At 42.8% G+C, this 23,092-nt stretch overlaps 1 protein-coding gene across 1 annotated transcript in view; it reads left to right on the forward strand.

Moving 5' to 3' along the window:
• The first annotated feature begins 1,527 nt into the window (after nt 1-1,527).
• Rmnd5a (required for meiotic nuclear division 5 homolog A) overlaps nt 1,528-23,092 on the forward strand; it is a 67,251-nt gene continuing 45,686 nt past the window's right edge. The window contains exons 1-2 of the mRNA XM_038318560.1: nt 1,528-1,859; nt 14,228-14,370. Coding sequence (XP_038174488.1) covers nt 1,718-1,859; nt 14,228-14,370 — 285 coding nt within the window. The 5' untranslated portion in view covers nt 1,528-1,717. The remainder of the gene's footprint in view (nt 1,860-14,227; nt 14,371-23,092) is intronic.

A 23,092-nucleotide genomic window follows, 5' to 3' on the forward strand; every position in this document is an offset into this window, starting at 1 on the left:
GTCCCATTAAGTCTAACCAACCAAGGAAGTATTTCTTTATTTATCCCACTTGCTTCGACATGATGGAAACGGGAATCGAAGTTCAAAAAGGTTACCACCTTAATTAAAGAAAAACAAAGACTGTCCACTATGGGGCAGGCAGTGTTCTAGATAACAAACATACCACAACAAAGGGGGTGGCCCTTCACAGCTTTACTTAAGTGATGGAAGTGAAACAAACGAAACTCCAAACAATTAGTATTTAAGACTTTGACAAATGATGTGTGTGTGTGTGTGGGGGGGGGGGAATGGTGCCATAAGAGGTATGGGGGATTGATGGAGAAAATGTGGGGAGGCAGAGGTGACAAATCATGGTGGATATGGGGATGCTATGAGTATACTAGCAAACTGGAAACTTCAGGACCTATAAGGTGAACTCTCCCAGACCTAGCAGGAGTTGTGAGGTCGAGACTCGGCGAAAGGCTAGTGGGGTAGCAGCCTGGTGGGCAAAAGGGCACCAGCCAAGACTGGAACCCCGTGGTAAACCTCCGAAGGTAAGGGCAAGGAGCAAGGGCCAGGATGCCCAGCTCGCCGACGCGTGTTCGTGACCGCTGCCAATCCGTCAGCACGTGGACGAAGCGACAGGAAAGGCCACTCACAGGCGGAGGGACAGCAGGGAACGAGAGCTAGACGCTAGGCGCCGGCCAACCCTGGAAGAGCCACCACCTGCCACCGGGTGAGCGACCCCACCCGGGCCCTCCGCCCCCAGGCGGCCTGACTGCCTTTCGTCTTGGGAGGCGGGCGTAAAGCCGGAACTTTGGTCAAGATGCCATGCAGAGATAACATAAATAGCGATTAGGGCGAAGTCTTGTGGAAAAAAGCCCTGTTGATTCCTGCCTAGCTTCCCCGCGCGGATTCCCGGTAGAAGGAGATCCTCGCTTTGCTCTCCAAGCCACCCCCCTCCAACAGCGCACGCATTGGTTTGGCCCCTCGTTCCGGATTGGCTAAGATTTTACGCCTCGGCCAGGGATTGGGGGACATCCGGCTCTTTTGTAACCCCCGAGCCCATTGGTCAGTCTTTCGCTTCTGGGCGGAGTCGCCGGGGACGGTTTCCACCCTCTTGTTTACCGGCCGCGTAGTTGACGCGATCGCCGAAGTTCCCCGTTCAGCGGCGGACCAATTGCGCCGCTCGCTCCTCCCTCGCTGCGTTCCCTCGCCGCCTCCCGCGTGGTACGGCCCACGCCTTCCGAACGCCGGCGCGTCTCTCCGCCCGGCGCTAGCCCGCTGCTTCCCCCACACACCCCGCACCGAGCCCGCGCTTGGTACGGCCCGCGCCGCCTCCTCGGCTCGTGAGGGAGGCTCGACCCCCTCCCGGGCCGCGGCTCTTGGTGCCGCCCGGGAGAACCAGGTCATCGGCCGGTTCCCGTGAAAACAAAAACAATCGGCGGCGCCGCCGAGGGGCAGCCGAACGCGGCGAGCCAGGGGGCCCGGGGCGGGACGCGGCGCCGGGTGGGGCGGGGGAGAGAGCGTGAGCGGCGGGGCCGGGGCGCCATGGGGCGGGCGGGCACGGGCTACGCGGGGCTACCCCGGCGCCGCGGCTAGCGCGCCCGCCTTACCTTAGCCTCCCGCGCCGCCCGCCGCCTTGGGGGACGAGGAGCAGGACGCGGCCTCGGTAAGGCCCGGGCCGAATCGCTGCGGACCACTAAGCGCCGGGGAGCCGAGCGCCGCGGTCTCCGGCATGGATCAGTGCGTGACGGTGGAGCGAGAGCTGGAGAAGGTGTTGCACAAGTTCTCGGGCTACGGGCAGCTGTGCGAGCGCGGCCTGGAGGAGCTCATCGACTACACTGGCGGCCTCAAGCATGAGATCCTGCAGAGCCACGGTGAGGGCGGCGGAACGCGCGGGGGTCGGGGCCCGTCGCTGCGTCTGCTGGTCCTCAGGCCGCGGCGACTTTCCCTCCTCGCACAGACCCACCCGGAAACGCGGTGGCCTGGGGAGGAGCAGCCCTCCGCACACGGCTTGGGGCGCGGGTCTTGCGTGGTCGAGGGGGCCGCAGGTGTGCGAGTGGTAAAGAGGGTCTTCTGCTTGGGGCTCTGTCCACTTCCTCGGTCTCGAGGACTTTTTCCCCTGGTAGTTCTGGGATTAGAGAGTTGACTATTAGGTGTGGGCTTCCACATCAGCCGCTCCTGCAACTTCAGAGTTGGACTGTTGTGAGCAGGCAGCTCTTCTGAACTCTGGATTCCTAGGAAGCCGGCTGAATCAAACCGTCCAGCGCTCCTGCTGTAGCCTCTGGGAGGCCGACGGAGCGGTTGTCGAGTTGTTAGTTACTTGCCTTAACCTGGTCCAGTTTGTAGTTGTTAATCCCTTCAGCAAACGGATTTTCCGTGTAGAAAGTGCTTTGCCTAGATTATTTCATTAATTGGCCTACATCTTGGAAGACAGATGCCAGGGCTAGCCTGAGAAAGGGTTTTGTGTTTTAAAAATAACACTGAGGTCTGGAACTTGGGAGCCACAATGCTGACTCTTTCTGAGTGAGAGGTAAAGGACTTGTAGTGGATTTATTCAAGAGGCCGAGCCCTTTTCAGTTAGTGGGCTGAACAGAAATTAAAGGGATGCTTGTTAGCCAGGGAGAAATGCAGATGTAGCAGGTGGGATGACGGCAGTGTTAGCCCTGCCTCTCTTCTCTCTCTCCTCTCCTCTCCTCTCCATCTCCCTTTTCCACACAGAGCAGTTGAGGGTGACTGCTCCTCCCTGGTAAAGGAGACTGACAACTTCTGACACAGCTGTCACTTTGGAACTCTGGGGAAGAGCTAAGCTGGAGCCATTGTGTTTGAAATATTAATTGGTGGGAGGGGTCCTATTTTAACTGTAGTAAGGGCTTCCGCATAAATCTTTGGAAAACAGATGTTTGATGACTGCATGTAAATAGACATCGGACTGTTTCGGTGGTGATGATGTAGTTGATACAAGCAGGGAGTAAGGCGGAGTGTGAGGGAATCTGGAAACGTCTTTAAGGTGGAGTATGAGGGAATCTGGAAACGTCTTGCGAATTTTGATTAGTGAGATCAAGTTCAAGGGTTTGCAGAAGATTGCACAACGGCCGTGGGTTATATGTGAGACTGGTTGTTTTCTTTTGTGTGTGGTGTTTTGAGATAGTCTCACTTTGTGGTCCAAGCCAGCTTTGAACTCATGGCCCTCCTGTATTCATCTTTCTAGTATTTGTTTGGGGTTACTACCCAAACACTAGAAAGTGTACCACCTGTTTTCTGTTATTTCTAAGAAGACGGTGGAGGAGGAGATCATAGGATGAAAGATCTTCGACTCTAACACAAGCAAGGTAGAGAGGCTGCCTAGCTGATACTTGACCATTTTGTGGACAAAAGATTATTGGGGTTAAGAAAAATACAGTGGGCTGGAGAGATGGCTCAGTGGTTAAGAGCATTGCTTGCTCTTCCTAAAGGTCCTGAATTCAATTCCCGGCAACCACATGGTGGCTCACAACCATCTGTAATGAGGTGCCCTCTCCTGGCTTGCAGACATACACACAGACAGGATATTGTATACATAATAAATAAATAAATAAATAAATAAATAAATAAATAAATAAATATTTTTAAAAAAGGGTCTGGAGAGATGGCTCAGGTTAAGAGCATTGCCTGCTCTTCCAAAGGTCCTGAGTTCAATTCCCAGCAACCACATGGTGGCTCACAACCATCTGTAATGGGGTCTGGTGCCCTCTTCTGGCCTGCAGGCATACACACAGACAGAATATTGTATACATAATAAATAAATAAATATTAAAAAAAGAAAAATACAGTGGCTCCTGAAGGGGAGGGATCACCAAGGTGGCTCCAGTTCAGTGCTTGAAGACGCCGCACCTCCTTTCTCCAGAGAAAGAAGCCAGAAGGGAAAGAGAATAAGTATAGGGCTTTTACTTGGAGAGGTGAAGGAATGAGGTCTACTTTTGGGGACCAGACCAGAGATTGGGGGGTTGGACAGCGAGGACTTGAGAGAGAAGATGAACACAGAGTTCCTTACAGAAGAATAAATATAGTAGAAGAAAGATGTGTGAGGTCGGTTTAGGGAGGTTAGAGTCAGCCCCAGATGGGTAGAATGATGGTAGAGTTTAGGTCTCTTTGCTTGCTAGGGGAGCTTTTCACAAAACCTATGCTGTGGTGGGTAGTAGACACTACTTATATAAGAGTGTACCGTACTCTTATTACACACAGTTGTGAGTTATGTTTGTTTTCCAGCATCCCTCTCCTTTTTTTATTTTTAACCCCCTGTGAACTAAGTACCTGCCAGTTCTCTGTGGCAGCTCTTTTAGTTTCCTTGAGTAAGTTGAATAGGATTAAGTGATGAAAGGTAGTTAAAAAACATGAAAAAAACACATATACCACAAATACTAGGTCTGGTTTTTAAGGTAGTCTTTTTTGTTTTTTGGTGTTCTTTTGAGTGAAGATTTACATGCTTTGTTATCTGGCCATGGTCTTTCTGAAGCAGCTGATTTCTAAATTAAAGTTTCATGCAGGTGATGGGCGGTGGATAATACATTGAATCTTTAAGTATGCCCCTCTCAAAGGTATGCCTATGGAAACCAGAGTTTACAACTCTGTCTTAAGGCTCGGAAAGTACCCATCTGGGCAAGTAATCTGGTAGGCTCCTGTGATCTAAGAGAGGGGCTCGAGTTGGGATCTTCTGTCAGGGTTCTCTGAATCTTACATTCCAAGCTAGCGTGGTAATGTTCTTGGGAGAAAAGAATGGGTAAAGTAGAACCTTGGGGGCTGTAACACTAGCTCACCAGACCTGATAAAGGACAGCTCTTTGTATATACTGGTGGATAACTTCCTCTTTCAGAAGCATCTTGTACCAGTAGCAGGGATTAGTCCAATTTTAAATAACTATAATTCTCTTAGGCTTACTCTGAGTCTGTAGTGGGGTTTCTGAGTTAAGAGGGATCACAGACAACTGTAATAAATGACCATAGTTCTAAAGTTCTTGTTGGAAACGTTGTACTTAAATGGAGTTAGCTCTTCCACCTTGTTCCAGGTTGTAAACACCACCCAAGGGGACTGGCATCTCTGTGACCTAAAATTGTTTCATGTGAAACTTCCCTATTAGCTATCTCTTTTAAATGTAGGTTTCCTAATGTATATTCCTAAGGAGAGTGAGGATGGCAGGGATCATCACTCACCATCTAACACTGGTGCGTTAGTTTCTGCTCTGCCACTCTATCTCCCTAGTTTATCAGTCTGGAAAGGGGCTGGGAAAGGTTTTCTTTAGCTGTTTTTCTTTTTTTGTGAAGTGTTCAGCTTCTGCTAAAGGAATAATGAAGTATAAGACTCTAAGAAGGAAATGCAGGCCTTGAGTTTGGGTGGTTGGTTCTAGGGCAGCTAGGTAGATAAGAGGGGTATGGGCCTAGGAGGCTAGGGAGAGCCTAAAGAAGCCCTGCTCAACCGGGCCTTTGCTTTTCATGGAGCTCTCTTTGTTGCCTTGGATAGGGCATGGAGGCAGGAGGATAGGCCTCCATGAAGTGCCCAAAGTCAGAGGGCTAGACAGAGTTGTCCATTTGCCCTAAATGTTGGTCTGGGACAGTAAGACCACTTTTTAACCTAATTTGTTAGAAGGTCAAGGATTGAGCTCTGCTCTTAACTAACTGAATTATTTTGAGTGAAGTTCATGTTCTTTAACTCCCCAGCTGAAAGGAGAGGAGCACATGCCCACTGTTCAGTTGTGTCCACTTTCCAGTGGAAGTTTTCTCAGAAAGAAAAAATTTGGTCTCATGTAAGATTACTGTGGTTGATGTCGGCTGGGGATATTTTTCAGTATGCCCTTGGTCTAATGTGGGTAATGTTTTACTCATACGTGTAAACACACTCAATTTTCACATGGGCTTGTAGTTATATACATGGATTTATCCTGTCCCAGGTACTGGTATTTGTGAGGTCATAGACTGGATATTAAGTATAATAAGCCAAAGGTGATAATTGTGTTTTTATTTTTTCCTTTTGACATTTTTCTAGTGGAAAATACATTAAAATTTTTTGTTAGCATTTTGTGGTAGGATAAAGAACAAGAGAGAGGCTGTAACAGTTTTGGTAACAATTTCACAATATGCTTAAAATGTAGTTGGGGGATTATAATTGTAAGATTTAAGGATGTACCATATATTTTTTTGGTTATTTTTATACTATTACTAAAAGGAGATTGGCTGTACTAGGAGTCAAACCCCGGACCTTATGAATGCTAGGTAAGCTCTTGACCACTGAGCTGTGTGTGTATCCCTAGCCCTTAAAAGGGGTTCTTGTGCTTTTCTAAATTTAAATTTTATTCATTTTGAGTAGATAATACATGCAGATAGTTTGAATCCAAACAATAAAAAGGTTCCTGGGAACAAGCTTCCCCATCATTCTTGTTCCAAGATCTCCTAGTTGTCTAACTAATAGATGAAGATGCCACTTTTCAGAAACAGTAAAAAAAGAATTTGGGAAATGGAGCTCAGTGGTAGGATTGCTTGCATAGTACCTCAAAGAAATGGGGCAGTAGGGTAATGTGTCACTTTTTAAAATGGCATTGGCTGTGTATTGGCTGTGTATTTACACTTACTATGATTAGGTTTGGTGAGTTGGTTAAAGACACTATTGTGTGTGGAGTGATGAACACATAAAAGCATCTTCCTTGCTGTCCTGGAACTAGCTCTGTAGAACAGGCTGGCCTTCAACTCACAGACATCTGCTTGCCTCCCTAGTGCTAGGATTAAAGGCCTGTACCACCACTGCCTGGTCAGAGAAGACAGGTTCATAAACATTACATTTATCTCCATTTATCTATTTGGTGTGTGTGTGTGTGTGTGTGTGTGTGTGTGTGTGTGGCCTGGTGGGTTCGCAATTTTTTGCATTATATTGTGCGTGTGCATACATGCATATATATGGGAGAGTGTCACAGAACACAGGTGGCAGCAGGACAACTTGCAGAAGTTGGTTCTCTGTTTTCATCATGTGGGTCCCAGAATCAAACTCAATCATCAGGCTTGGTAGCAAGCCTTTATCTGAGCCCTTCTGCTGCCTCATACATTAGCATCAAAAAACTCATTTCTGTGAGTATTTGTAATATAAAACTTAAACTCTGACTCCTATAATGATCTTACTGTTGAGTCAGAAAATAGCTGAACATTTGGTTACTAGTGTCAAAGCTCTTTCTTGTTTCATTTTCTCGAGAGTGAAAAGATGCAAAGGTAATTAGGCAAATGAGTATGAAAAACATATGGATGTGACATTAAGCTCACATTTAGATCACAAAGTATCAGTTAGGTCCTGGTAGGCTCCTTTAGCCTTATTTTTTAGTTAACTCAGGTTAGCTTACATAACCAGGCTTCATTTGTTGAAATTGCACTAAAAATTAGTAAGATACTCTTGAGAGAAGAATGACTTCTGAGCTTTGAATTGAATACAGTGTGGTCTAAACTTAATCTAGAGTAGAAGGTAGCATGTGAGTGAATCATAAATAAAAATTTGGGTGGATGGCTGTCCCATTGTTCAAGCACGGTGAAAGCAGAATAGATGGGTTGCCAAGCTGCTCCAGCTATTTTAAGTAGGAAAATAAAAGGCCAGTGTGTTTCCAGTTGGACTTAGAAGCGAATTTAACTTTTGCTAGCCATTCCTGTCCAGGCTCATGTAGGAGATAATTCTTTGTATTTGAAACATTATTCATTTAGATTTGTGTGTTATCCATTATTCTTTGGGTTTCATGTGCTTTTAATTAAAGTAGAATTTTTTTTTTTTTTTTTTTTTTACATATGACTACATGGGCCAAGGTTAAGCAAGGCTGGCTCCCGAGACACAGAAGATGTCACCAGGAATTCTTGTCTTGCATCATTTATACTTTTCGTGATTTCTTGCATTTTCGGAGTTTTCCCCACATTGAGGTGAAGATGGCTGATCAAGCTCAAAAAACAGAAACAAGGCCAGCATTTCTGGTTTTGTGTCCTTTCTCCTTAGTCAGTACCTGGAGCTGGAGTTTGTGGTCCTGGTCACCTTGAGCTCTGCTCATTCTGTGTCAGAATACGTAGACTACGTAGCCACATATGTTCCCGTTCTTCAGAAAAAGAGCTCTGGAAAGGCACATTTGCTGATCACGCATGTTGATAAAGATGGAAGAATTCTGGACTATCAACAGCAGTGTCCTCTGAGAAGTGTTGGTGACTAGCTCAACTTTACTACCTAGCTTTAGCCTTGTATCCTACCTGTGTGTTCATATAATTCCAAATACCTAATAGACCTTAGTTCATGCAACTTTGATGCTTGACATAAAGCCATTTCTAAGAGTATGTTATCGCCTAAGTGTCTAATTCTGTATAGTAACGCAGATCATTCCAGAAATTACTTAAGTCTTATAGGAAAAGTATCTGTGAACTTTTGTTTCTAATTAGGGAGATGAGACTGGTATGAATTTTAACAAAAAACAGTGCCTTGCAATGCAAGACCATCCATATGGAGCAAGTGCTGGTGAGTGGTAGAGAAAGGAGTCTGCTTTAGGATGGTAGGTTTTAGTAACAAATGCAGAGATGGGAAGCAGGAAGATGGGATGAAAACCAGTAGAAGAGGGTGGCTAGAACCAAGCTGCAGAAAAAGTTGAAGGAACATGGGATGAAAGCACTAAAAATAAATTGGGAACATTCTATGAAGTCATGGACACTAGTGAAAGAAACAGGGAGGACACTGACACTGAGTTTTCAGTGTGCATGGGGCAGGGGTGTGATTGGAGGCCTGTAGCCCATAGTGCTGCTCAGTGTCGTTTGGTCTGCTGGCATGGCCTTTCCTTTGGGTACCATGGTAGAGATGTGGAGAGTCTTCTTGGGGATCTTTGAGAGTGACCAGGACTTGTGCAAGAATGGAGTCTGGCAGAGTGGGGCAAAGATTGAGAAAGCAGAGGTTGTCTAAGGTTTTAATCAGGGGTAAAAATCAATAATTACGGAATCAAGAAAAAAAAGCAAAGTTTGAAAGAGTCAGAGGAGAAATCTGAGTTTGGTTTTTAAAATATGAAATCCAGATTTAAATGTTACAATGGGTTCAACTATTGATTTTCAAGATACTTAAAGATTAAGTATCTATGTTTTGAATAGGGGTCTTTAAAAATAAGGGCCATGTAGCCGACATTTGAAAACACGTGTGTGCATGATGGAATACACCTTGAGCACTGCTGGCCAAGGCTTTGATGCTCAAATGTTAATTGAATACAAATGTCATTTCCCCCCTCGCTTTTGACATTTTCATGAGTTAGTTTTGATTTCATTTCATTTTTAAATATTAAGACTCTAAGCTGGTATAGTGGGGCACATCTTTAATCCCAGTACTTGGAGTGAGTTTGAGACCACACTTGTCTACATAGTGAGTCCATTGACAGAGCTACATAGTGAGACCCTGTCTCGAAAACAAAAATAAGTAAGAAAATAAATAAAAATAGAAGGTTTCAAAAGAAAACAAAGACTCTAAAAGAGTGAGATACTATAAAAATATACCCCTCTAGTCTTCTTAAGGATACTGATTATTCTTTTGACTTGTTTGAATTTATACTTTAAATTTTTATTTGCTTGCTTGTGTATTTTTTGAGACAGTCTTATATTCTAGACTGGGCTGGAACTTGGTAGGTAGCTTAGGATGACCTTGAATTTATGGCCATTCTTCATTACCCCACCTCCATTTCAGTGCTAGGATTATGAGCGAATGCCACCCCCATCCCCATATTTGGGATTGAACCTAAGACTTCAGTGTGCTAGGCAAGTACTCTTACATTCCAGCCCCTGTGGAGCTGTTTGTTTGAATGTTTTGTTTTAGTTTTTAGGAACTGATTGTCATTGAATTCTGGAATACAAATTTACAAGGTCGCGTTTTTTTTTTAGTTGTAGTTGGAATTATGTTTACTGAAAGGAGTTCTGTTTCTCTGTCCCATAAAACTTGTATCCTATTTTGTTTTCTATTCTATTAAGATCTCTGTCCATTTTGTAAAAGTGAAAATAATTCAGAAGAGATCATGCAGTTTATGTAATATTTATAAACTCTTTTCTGTCTCTATGTGTATGATTTATAGGGAATCTGACAATTCATTTTTGCCAAAATATTTTTGCCCCACTGGTTTTATATTTTCCACTATAAAGGGTCTTACCTCATATGACTATTGTGCAGCCTGTACTTAATGGCTGTACCTTTAAGCTCTCTATTGTAAACTTAATTAGCACTTTGATTATCAGCTGATGAGCAGTTGATCCAGTCTTCTGCGTGGGTTTAAGGATGGTCTATTTGTTAACAACATGTGCAGCTTGTGCAGTTGTTTAGCATCACCCTACCCCATGTGAAAATAGGCATCAGACAAATTTAGTTTTCAATTTTGCTCTCTATGACTTGATTGAATTTAGATGGGTAAAACAGAGTGAATCTTACCACAGTTGGGCACATGATGAGTAAGGAGAAATATAGACCAAATAAAGATAGAAGATGCTAAAAATGCATTGGTAGCTTATCAAAACTAGCACATAACTAGAAATTTTATAATTTTTAGCTTTGTAAGCCACCTCTTATTTACTATATTTTGATATCAGTATGTACTTTTTTGAGAAAATATTAATTTTGTGTGTGTGTGTGTGTGGACATGCATTGAGGTCAGAGGACAGTTTTATGAGTCAGTTCTTTCCCACCTCTTGGGTTCCAGGGATCAGAGTCATCAGGCTTGGCAGCAAGCACCTTGACAAGCTGAGCAACCTCACCAGCCTGGGATGCACTGTGGTAGACAGAAACTGAGATGGATGTCTCAATGTCTTTAATACAGTTTGGGATATTATTGTTTTACAATAAAGACACTAACTCAGAAGTGACTTTTGTCAGAATACAAACCTGTGTTGCTGTACATTCCTGCTGTGTGGTGATAGCAGGTATTGTTTGGAAGAGAGAAGAAACATAACTGAAGAGGAGCAGGACTTGATGTGCTATATTTGAAAAGAAGAGTGTGTGTACACATAGGCTAATAGTTCTAGGGGAGTGCAGGAGGAAAGAGAAGGATGTGTACGTGCATGCGTGTGAAGAGTCTGTGGGATATTCTGTGGGATTTTCTTAAGTGATTTCACTGGGACGGGGCCACTGTTATTTCTGGGTTTATGTTGGCATTTGGAAATCAGAGGCCACAGTGCTATTGTGTAGAAGATACTAAACATTCTGTAAGAAGCCAGGGGATCTGCAAACTGCTGTTTGTGAAGCTGCTGGCAACTTCAGAGTATGTTGGTAATAATACCAAACAGTGTCTTCTATGCTGGAGAATATTATGAAATATTATTGAAATTAAGAATATTATGCACCATTATTTTTATGTTCATTCTGTAAAGGATTATTGAGCTGGGTGTTATGATGCAGGAGTATGAGTTTGGGATCAGGTTAAGCAACACAAAGCAAGATCCTGTCTCAAAAAAAAAAACAAAAAACAAAAAACAAAAAACACACCAAGAAAACTGCCACCACCACCAAAACAAGTTATTGAATGCCTTTTACATACCAGTCACCATGTTTAAATGTTAGGAGTTAGATAGTTGTGCTTCCTATTTTCAGTTAACTTTATGGGAATGATAGACATAATGTATACAACAGATATTTTTAAAAAGTATCCCAGGTTGTATTAAAGACATTGAGACATCCGTCTCAGTTTCTGTCTACCACAGTGCATCCCAGGCTGGTGAGGTTGCTCAGCTTGTAAAGGTGCTTGCTGCCAAGCCTGATGACTCTGATCCCTGGAACCCACATAAAGGTGGGAAGAAATGTCCTCTGACCTCACACACAGAGAAAAAGTACATCCTGATATCAGAACATAGTAGAGGAAGTAAAAGAGGTGCTTTACAAAGCTAAAAATTATAAAATCCTGTTGGGGAAGCATAGGATGTTATGGAAACATGTTTTTCTAACATGTTGTTTCTCTGAAACTAGTGAACATAAATCCTGAAATGGTTAGGCCTGGAAGCCCGCAGTTAGACCTGGGGACTTAGTTAGGTATCACAAAAAACAGATGCTAACTTCGTTGAATGTCTGGGTTTAGAGGAGATACTGCTTCAAATTTCTGTGTACTATACATAGTATACTTAAAATCTGTTTCTGAAAAAAAGGTGCTAGTCAGGGTGGTAGCTCATTCCTATAGCAGCACTTAGGAAATTGAGGTAGGAGGGTCCCTGAGTGTGAAGCCAGCCTGGGCTGCAGAGTGAGGCTTATCTAAAAATTACTACTGTGACAATGACAACAAAATAATACAAATGTTACTATATTTTTTAAAGGTTCTATGTTATCTTAGGCCTTTTTGCTGTACAGGGGATCCTGCATGGCAAGTGCCATCACTGATCTATGTCCCAAAAGTTACAGAAATGATTTTTAATTTACCCAATGTATATGATAGTCGTTTGCTTGGTTTTAATCAAGTCATGTCACTGTCAATGCTGGCAGTTGTGGTCTGTGTATGTGGGTGGGGTCCAGGGAATTTATAACATTGAAAGAGACAGTGAACATAGGACTTTATTCTGGGTGACAAGTGGCCAACCTAGCTGGGCTCTACTTTAGTTATGGTAAAGATGGTTGTGTTATTATTTCTGTGTTTTATAATCTAGGAAGTAAATCTGATCAAATTTCCTTCACAGGAAGTTTCTAGAAGCCAGTTGTGTTTTCATGGAAAGATCAGAAAAACATTAGGACTGCGAAGTTTGATCTTGTCTCAATCAGTGAGGTCATTTTAGTGATTCTCAAGCCTATTTTACCTTTGGCTGCTTTCCATTGAGTCCATTTCAAAATGCATTAGTGGATCCTCTCTGAATAGGGCTTTCCTTCAGCTTATTCCATAATACTTTCTTGGGCTTCCAGATAGGCAGGCATTGCTTAACTGCAGAAATGCCCTGTTCTGAGAAATGCCCTGTTCAGGAATTTCATTGTAGTGTGAACATTGGCATGTACTTACACACACCTAGGTGGCATAGCCTTTGCACATCATTATATAGGGGCCTGTTGTTTGTTATTGAGCCATCTTTATGTAGTGTGTGACTGTTACGAGTCTCTGACTGAACTTGGAGCTCACTGATTCAGTTATTGTCAGGCCAGCACCCACCAGGAACCATCCAACCTCTGCCTCCCCAGCACCGTGGTGAGTGACAGGTGTTTGCTGCTACACCCAGCTTTCTGTGTAGGTGGTTGGGATACTCATGCTTGTGCAACAGGGACTTTACTGACTAAGCCATCTCCCTCACCACCCGTATGGCTGCTTTTAAATTGAATTGTCATGCTATCGTTGAGTTGTGTGTGTGTGTTTGTTTTGTTATTATTACTTTGCTGCATTGAGGATTAGACCTGTAACCTTGCACAAGCTAGGCAAATGTCCCACCACTGAGTTACATTTTCTTGATACATTGTATGTGTGTTTCCTTGTAAATTTTACCTTTTTTTAAAAATTCTTGATGTATTAAGAGCATGATTTGCAAATAAATACTCCCATTCTGTTCAGCTTCCTGAGACAGAATTTCTTGTGGCCAAGGTTAGCTTTGAATTCTTGATCTTTTAAATTCTATTTTCCAAGTGCTGTGAGTACAGGCACACCAGCTCAAAAACTGGATTTTAATGAAGTCACTTAGTTATTTTCCTTTGGTTGCTTGTGCTTTTTGATGTCATGTTTAAGAATCTATTGTCCAACCCAAGATCAGAATACATTTTTTCTTACAAAATTCTGATAGTTTCAACTTTTAGTTTGGGAGCTTTATTCTGTTTAAATTAATTTCTGTTTGTGATGTGATTCTTTTGCATGTAGCAATCTTTGTCAGACTGTTCCATTTGCCTTATCGTGGTGTTTGTGCCTTGCACCAGAAGGTAAGTCGTAGGGGAAGGTTTTGGATTGCTGTTTCCTTGCTTTCTTACTGCCCATGGTGGGCGTACAGTAAATACTTGTTAGGATTTTGATCCTGTTTCTGAGTTTTATCACTTATCAGTATTAGCATGATACTGCATGGTGATATAGTTCACAGTCTGTGGTGATGACATTGTGGAGGTAGTTTGTTTCATAATAAGATTTTAATTTTTTAATTTTCAAAAATAAATAGATTCAGTTACTTCTTAGTGTTCACTTGAAAAAATAACATCTGAGTGTGACCATCTGCTTCAAAAGAGATACTGATATTTCTGTGTTTTCTCCCATCTTTCTTTGTGGAGTTTGCTTTAGTGAGTCACCAATTTTTTTTTTTAATAGGTCAAGATGCTGAATTATCAGGGACACTTTCACTGGTTTTGACACAGTGCTGCAAAAGAATAAAGGACACTGTTCAGAAGTTGGCCTCTGACCACAAAGACATCCACAGCAGTGTTTCTCGAGTTGGAAAAGCCATTGATAAGGTATGGAATTGAAGAATTTGTTTTTGTTTTTAGTTTCATTTTAGTTACTATATGTTTGTATGTACGTGTGTACATGTCATAAGACCACTTGGGAATCAGTTTTCTTTTTCCACCCATGTGGATCTCTGGGTCGAACTCAGGTCATCAAGATTGGCAACAAACTCTCTTAACCTAATGAGTCCCTTACCTGTCCAGAGGAACTGCTTTGTGTTTCTAGCGTTCTTCCTTTACCAGTATTTTGACATCCTTTGCTTTCTCAATTTGTTCTGTGTCATTCTTTTCTTTGCTTCTGATAACTTTTATAGTTCTCGTTTACTCTGGTACTCATTAAAAGTTCCCTGTTGCTGTTATTTGAGAAATGGAAATAAAAATAAACCAACAAAACTCTTTCTTTTTATAGATTTGTTTTCCCATTTGCTTATATGACTGGAGTCCTGATGAATAAAGCTACAGAGGAATGTTAAGCCACTATGTGGGAGTTTGTTTATAGGAATAAGCTTTGCTGCTTCCTAAGTGTGTTGTCCCTGGCGATGACCCTGTTTCTGTTGTGTCTGTCTCCACCTTCCCCCTAATTCCTGTCTTCCTGTAGACAGGCTAGTTGCTCTTCTTCAGTGTTGTCCTCGTGCAAGTGAGTGGCATGGTTGTTAGGGGCCAGGCAAGCTACTTTGGTTGGGTGATTTTTTTTCTTTTTTTTTTTTGTGTCATTACTTGATTAAATCATCTTTGACTTAGTGGTTGAATCCTAAGCAGTTTCCAGTTTTAGAACTGAAGCCATTTTACCCATGGTGTTCACAGTCCTGATGGGGTTTAAGAAGACCTACCCAAGGTTTCTATCTGATGTCTCTGACTCCTCCACCTATTAGGGAGAGTGGGACTGGCCATGATCATTTTTGTTTATATGTTGTGAACTTTTGAAAGAGGAGGCATGACGATGGAGAGCTCTTTGTAGCAAACATACCTCCTGAACATTGCGGAGTTATTTAACCTGTATGTATAGTGAGGGCAGCATAAACAGATGGCAGAACAGCCTGGAGGGAGAGTGTGTCCAAGAAACTCATCAGTTGCCCTGTAGAGTTAAAGTATTGAAAGACTAGGCTTAATGGTGCCTAGATCTGGACAACTTCTAAAGAGATGCATTTGCTGATAGGTGTGATTATACATTAGGACTGCAAGTGACTATGTGACTTAGGGAAGTTTTAGCAGCCTGTCAGAGACTGATGAACTTGGATTAGTGATGGCAGAGGCTGGGCAGAGAGCAAAGGCTGGCAACGTAATGAGTATTCTCTGAACCTTTGAGGTTTGAAACCTGTTTGGTAACTTGATACAATAACATGGCTGTGGAAGTAGGCTTGGTATCAGGGCACTGTGGCACTCACTGGAAGTTATCAGTTGGTATCTGAAGTGGTTTTCTTATTTATTTGTTTGTTTGGTTTTTTTGAGACAGGGTTTCTCTGTGGCTTTGGAGCCTGTCCTGGAACTAGCTCTTGTAGACCAGGTTGATCTTGAATTCACAGAGATCCGCCTGCCTCTGCCTCCCGAGTGCTGGGATTAAAGTATGTGCCACCACCGCCCGGCTATTTGTTTGTTTGTTTGTTTGTTTGTTTATTATGTATACAATGTTCTGTCTGCATGTATGTCTGCAGTCCAGAAGAGGGCACTAGATCTCATTACAGATGGTTGTGAGCCACCATGTGGTTGCTGGGAATTGAACTCAGGACCTCTGGAAGAACAGCCAGTGCTCTTAATCTCTGAGCCATCTCTCCAGCCCCCTGAAGTGGTTTTCTGATACATATGGAGTGGTGGGGACTTGAGAGACAATCTTAAATAATAATAATAATCTATGTGTGAGGAGCCTTGTGTTTGCTTAAGAAGCTGCACATCTCTGTGGGTCAAAGCATCCTGGAGGTTCTGATGGCATAGAGAGAACCCTGGGATGCTCCTAAGGGTGTCTGCTGGACCACTGGGCGTGCTGCTCCCTGCAGTTAATATTAGGGAGCCATCACCTGTTCCGCAGACACCTGTTCATGACAGTGAGAGAGTTACTGCTCAAGAGCCCGTGCTTGGAGTAGGTGGGCTGGTCCCAGCAGTCTCCTTGGGTTTGTGTGTATGCTGTGGTAGGATAGATACTTTCTGTCCTGCCAGAATTATCATCAGAATTCTCTTTTGTATTTAGACCCCCTTCCTGCAGGTGACTTGGTGTGCTTGGCTTTTATAGACACTACTAAGGGTTGTCAAATATTTTGATTAGTCTTTAAGCAAAGTAGTAAGATGTATTTGGTGCTAAAAATAGAGTATCCTTTGAGAATGAATATCTAGGGAACACATTTATAGTTAATAATTTACATTCTGACCTGGGTTGAGAGAGATATTAGAAAAGTTTCTTATTAGGTATTTTATTTAGTCTCGCACTTTTGAGAATTTTTTTATGTACTTGGAACTTATAAGGACATAAGTAACTGAACTTTTCTGAAAGAAACAAAATAGCTCCTTCAGAATTTTCTTTTTAGGAAGGTAGTTTAAATTCTAGGTACATAGATTCTCATCCAATGTAGGAAACTACAACATTATTGATACTCAGAGTACTTGCTGTATTGTAGCTCAGAGCCACGGAGGAAGTCTTAGATGACTCAGTTTTTAGGTATCTCTAAGCACATACTTCCTATATTTTTGGTATCTACTATGTTGCCTGAAGAGAAGGCTCTTTCCCAACTGATGTTCCTAGATGTGAAGAGGTTTTGTGTATGCATGAGGAATCTGTGTAGGCTGTTGTTACATAAGACTCCTCTGACTTGTTAAGGTTTGCTTTTTTTTTTTTTTTTACTTCAGAGTTTTATTGTGCAGGACAGAGGGCCACAGTTCTGCCTGCCAACCCCCAGACTTTTAAATTGCTATTTCTCTGAGATCCCTGGTGACCTCCTTCATGATCGCCACTGGAGTTTGAAGAGAGTATAACCATGAAGGCTCAAACTTCCTTCCTTAAACATGGGCAATATTTTATTACAGTTTGCCTTTACACTGGTGTTGAAGACCACACTGGAATTTATCATTAAGCTAAATTTATTTTTCCTTCTTAAATTTCTTTGCTACGTATTTTTACTATTCTTGTGACTTCTTGTCCTTAGTTTTGTGGTGTTTGCAATGTCTTCCTAAGCCAAAAGTAACTTGGGGTGCCAAGAAAGATACAAAAGTTCCAAAGAAGGATGAAGACATTGTTAAGCCTTATACACTTGACTTGACAAATACATGCAAGCTCTGAGAAGCTTGTTGTAAAGGCGAGGTACATTCATGTGTTGGTGGTGAGTAAATAGGATAAAGCTGAAACCACTGTGGTTCAAGGATCGTGGCTATCAAGGCAAACTGACCTGAGTAATAGATTGGAATGCTGTCTAGCTGCTTCTGAATGCTTTTTTTTGGGGGGGGGGCACATCTCCCTTCAAAAGGTGGCAGAAACAGTTGGTTCCTTAGGAGTAGGCTAGATTTGTTGTTTAAAAATAATATTAACAGAGAACAGTCTAAAGTAAAAAAAAATAGACTGTTAAACCCTATGAATAAAAATGAGTATGCAATTTCTACAGATTCAAAACGTAGGGTTTTGGAACAGCACAGAGGAGAACAAGTCGTGGTCTTTCTTGAAGGAAAAGGAACAGTTAAAGGACCAACCAGACAGTCCCCATTTATTAGCTGGTGTGTATATTTGTGCAAATAAGACCTAGGGCATTCCCGTTTGCAATGGAGCCTTCAGGTTAATTGTATTTCCTTTTTCAGAAGATTCTTGAAAGGATGGTGGCTTAAAGTCACAGACATACCAGCCGGAGTTAAAAATTCTTGTTTCAAAAGCCTGTGTTACTTGTAGTGTGTGTTTCTGCAGAAACTTTTAGTGTAGCTTTTAAAGTGCCAAGTGATAATTTTTTTCTTTAATGTTTTAAGTGTTCTTTTTTCATTTTAGTATTAAATTTTTTGAAAGATTTAAACAGAAAAGAAGTTTGTATTATGTAAGAAATTTTCTGGCTTTTTTCGTTATTGTGAATATAAAACATTGAAGTTTTTACTTTAATGTGTTGGCTATTAAAGTATTTTAGCTCTTCAATTCTTGTTTTTTTGTTTTTTAATTGAATTTATTCATTCACTGTTTGCTAACAAATAGTGTGTTGGGCTGTTTTTAATTTTCTACCTCTTCTTAGAAGTCTGTGTAGGGCTGTTGGGCTAAAAATGAATTATAATGAGATTTTTAAGCATCTAAAGTGTATGTTACAGTTATGTGCTAAGAATCTTAACTAGTGTTGTAAAAGTGCTAGGTTTTCTCTTTTTTTCCTCTCTCAAGATAGAGTTTCTCTGTGTAGCAGTTTTGGGTGTCCTGGAACTTGCTTTGTAGACCATGCTGGTCTGAACTCAGCAGAGATCTGCTTGTGTCTGCCTCCTGAGCCCTGGGATTAAAGGCGTGATGGGTTTTCTTAACATATAAAATAATAGAAAAAGTTCTGAGGCAAGTGCAAGTTGAATTGTAAAGGAAAGATTGTACTTTTGGCGATTCTAACATTTGCAGAGTTAGTATCTTAAATGGCTTGGAAGACTGTAAGATTTGAAAGAAGAAAGCAAGGAAGTGAGCTTTTCTGTTAGGATAGATAACAAAAATATAACCCATGTTAAAGACAGAAGGACTGACTTGGTTAGGGCCGGTCCTCTTCCTGATACTGAAAAGAGGTCAGGCTGGTAAAGATTTAGGGATTATGAATTCTGTCCAGCAGGTAATGGACGGAAGTGAAGACATGAAATCAGGGGAGGATTAACCTGACTTGTATAGGATGACAATAAGTGGTGGTGATCAGGGGCAGAGAAGTGGGAGCTTTGCTTACGCGGTGGTGACTGTATCTCTTACACTGAGCTGAGTGCTTCACTTGCATTTGTATGTCCCATGATGTATGTTGTTCTCACTGACTTCAGAGAAAGCTGCGGTGAAGAGATGTTGAACAACATACCCTGAACATACAGCCTGGAGGGCAGACCAAGGCTTGGAAATGCTTTCAATTGAGAATTTGATCTTAAACTTTACTTGAAAGTCAGTGAGGTGTGGCAGCTCTAGTAATATTGGGGTGAAATGATGGGTAAAAAATTTAATGGCATTGCCCAAACTGGATTTCTGCCACTAGATGGAGCAGCTAACATTGAGGAAACAAAATGCTGAGTCTTAATGCTGACAGTATAAAAAGTGAGATAGCTAATATTTTAAAAATAGTTCCAGGAAACCAGTTGGAACTGCCTTCTATGTCAAGTTAACTGGTTTCAAGGATGGAAAGCGGTGGCACAGTTGTGAGGTCTGCGCAGACGGTCTGCAGCAGGAAGAGCAGTGGCGCAGCAGCTCGTGCAGCCTTTGGCCTCGGATGCGGAGCCCAAACTGCTGCTTCGTTTGGAAGTAAAACTTGGAAATTAGGTAACAGAATGGGTCCAGATTAGGCCAGCGGGACCTTCCTCTGTGGGAAGCTGCAGAACCTACACCCAGGGACAGCTTAGTGGCTGTGGGTGTGGCAGGAGACTTGGTACCTTGAAAGTGAGAAGAGATTTGCTTGGTACCTTCCTATGAGCTCCAGGGAGGATTGTGGATGGGAATCATCACCTATACAGGCCCTGCCCATAGTTCTCACACCAGTAAATTCACGTTTTTGCCCTTCTTTCCTTCCTTCCTTCCTTCCTTCCTTCCTTCCTTCCTTCCTTCCTTCCTTCCTTCCTTCCTTCCTTCCTTCGCCCATTAGCTGCTCAAACATGTTAAGAAAATGATACTACTTTCCTTCCCAGGGTCAGGTCCAGGCCTTGTCATTTGGTTTGCTCTGTTCACTCTTACGTGCATGGTATATGGCAGTTCAGATCACTCTTCAGCCCCTTCTTCTTGACATTTCCTTGACTGTTTGCAGAGTAGTCAGACTACAGTGTTTGGGATTACTTTATTTGATGGTAGAAGTTGACCTTTGAGTCCTCCACCCTGGACATTTTCCCATCATAGATAGTGTATATAAGCTGTTTGCTTCAAGTTCCTTAAAGAATATGGATAGTTTCTTGAAATCTGCTCCCATTAGGTACTGTATAGTATACTACTTGATGGCAGTAAGTTCAGGTTTGGAAGCCCCTCTCTCCAGGATTGAAGAACAAGAATGTCTTTAAAAGGGTGTTTTCTATTTTGTGGCAGCATCACAGTTGGAGTTGATGGGAGATCTTTTTTGCTCAGAACATAACAGAAGGGTAACTAAGCAGCCCTGTTTTTTTGTGGTGATTGTTGGTGTCTTGGTGAGGATGAAGGCCAGCATCCAGAATACAGGTTATCTGTCTAGAAGTTAGTTCTGGGGAGTTGATAGGCTCATGTTTGAGGTCAGGTCTGGCCTTGACTTCATTGGTGCTACATGTTCACCCACTCGCAGTGAGCTGCCCAGGCCCTGGTTCAGTGGTGCTTCACCTGTGCTAATCCGTGGCCACCGGAGTATGACTGTGTGTGTAATCGTGTGCTGTTGAGGTTTGAGCAATCCGTTGTCCTTGGAGTTGCTTCACTGCCTTCAGCCTTTTATGAACTAGGTCTTACCCCACACCCCAAATAAGTTACCATGCTGTGGCTGCAGCTGTGGGGTTTGAGTAGGAGGCAGTCTGAAGGCTGGCCAATGGCTTTGGATGCTGGTGACTAAAAAGCCTGGAACAGGCCTTGTGGACAGGAGGTTCTTTTGCACCCTCAACTCCACCCTTCTCTAAATTTCAGTGCCATTTGTAGTTTGGTGCCTCCCGTTGGCCCTGCCTGCTATTCCAGAATTGGGACATCTTTTAGTGCTCCTTGCAGAGCTAAGGACTGGGTTACAGTCCTTTGGCATATGAGTGAGAGGATTGCTCTAATGAAAAGATGGATTTTGGGAAAAAAAGATCTTTGTGCTTACTTTAAAGCAGTGATTGGAGATGAGTGAGTGAAGCTGAGTACAAACTAAAGTTGTAGTGTATGGTGAATGTGGCCTGTAGTAGAGGGGGGTTAGTAAGATGATTAAGGAAGAAAGCTAAGTTGAGCTTTGAAGTACAGATATGTCTCCCCCCTCTCCCCTCCCTCCCATCCACTCCTCCCCTCCCTTCCCTCCCTCCCTCCCTCTCTCCCTCCCCCCCCCCCCTCTCTCTCTCCAATATAAGAGGAAACGGTGATTACAAAGCAAGGAAGACTTCCCTAAGAATAAAATAAAACTTACCAAACTATTCTCTACCCCAAATAAGAGTAATAAAAGTCAAAATACAGTGTGCCATGGCTGAACTTTATTGAGGTATTTGTTAAAGTATAGTAAAGTATCTTGACCTTTAGAAGCTCTTGCTTTTGAAGTTGCCTGGTTTCAGTAGGAGCTGCTATAGTCTTTTCTGTCTGTCTGGCTCAGTCCTTGTTCTGTGGATCCTTTCCCAGCCAGGTGTTTACACTGCAGCCAGGTGAGGGGGTGGGGGATTGGTTTTCATTAGAGCAGTAGGGAAGGGAGTGTGCTGGATAGCTTTGTGTCAGCTTGACACAAACTAAAGTCATCTGAGAGGAGGGAACCTCAATTTATAAAATGCCTTCATAAGATCAAGCTGTAGCAAGCCTGCTGGGCATTTTCTTAATTAGTGATTAATAGGAGAGAGACTAGCCTCTGGTGGGTGGTACCCCACTCCTAGGCTGGTAGTCCTGGGTGCTTTTAAAAAAAAAGCAGGTTGAAAACCAGTGGTGGTGGTGCACGCCTTTAATTCCAGCACTAAGAAGGCAGAGGCAGGAGGATCTCTGTGAGTTCGAGGCCAGCCTGGTCTACAAGAGCTAGTTCCAGGACAGGCTCCAAAGCTACAGAGAAACCCTGTCTTGAAAAAACGGGAGGGAGGGAGGGAGAGAGACAGAGACAGAGACAGAGAGACACACCCAGGTTAAACAAGCCATCAAGAGCAAGCTTCCATAGCCTCTCAGCTCCTGCCTTCAGGGTCCTGTCCCGACTGCCTTTGATGGTGAGCTGTGAGCTGTGATGTGGAAGTGTAAGCCAAATAACCCTTTCCTCCCCCAGTAGCTTTGCTCCCTGTGTTTCTTCACAGCAGTAGTTACCCTAATTAGGAGAAGGGTGTTTGGTGGTTTTTGTTCCTGGAAGGAAGCTAGTCTGACATAGGAGACAAAGCACCTTTGTTGAGAGAAGAGGTAGTGTCTCTGAGGCAGTTATCCCCTGCCCACCACTTTCCTTAAATCCACCTTGCTTGGGTAAAAACAACGTCTTTTTATATGAACCAAGTGTCCTAACCAAGCACTAAATGATCTGTGGGTCCGTCCTTACTGAGCACCAGCACTGGTGTGGACGCACACTGCCTCTGCCCAGAGAGAAACTGCATTGGAGGTTTGCTCTCTCTGCCATCTGTCATATTACATCATCTGCTCTAGTTATGAGGCGAAATTTATTCTTGGTAAAATCCTGTTCCAAACTGAATGAAGCTACATTGTTTAGATGAGAACCGTTTATTGAATTACAGTGCAGGCCACAGAAGAAAGCCTAGAGCTTGGTAGTCAGGGTCAGATAATCCCTCTAAACTGAGGATTCCTACTTTACCTGATCAGGAAGATGGAAGATGAAGTACTGGGCTTGATCTAGCCCCCGTGGTAATAAGGCCAAGAATCATAAAAAGACCTATGCAGCAAATTGTGCAAATGAATCTAGACTGTAATTGGATCCAAGTGGTGTGTGTATGAGAGAGAGTATTATTTAAGAGA

This window comes from Arvicola amphibius, chromosome 2, assembly GCF_903992535.2.
Source record: "Arvicola amphibius chromosome 2, mArvAmp1.2, whole genome shotgun sequence".
NCBI classification, from domain to species: Eukaryota; Metazoa; Chordata; class Mammalia; order Rodentia; family Cricetidae; genus Arvicola; species Arvicola amphibius.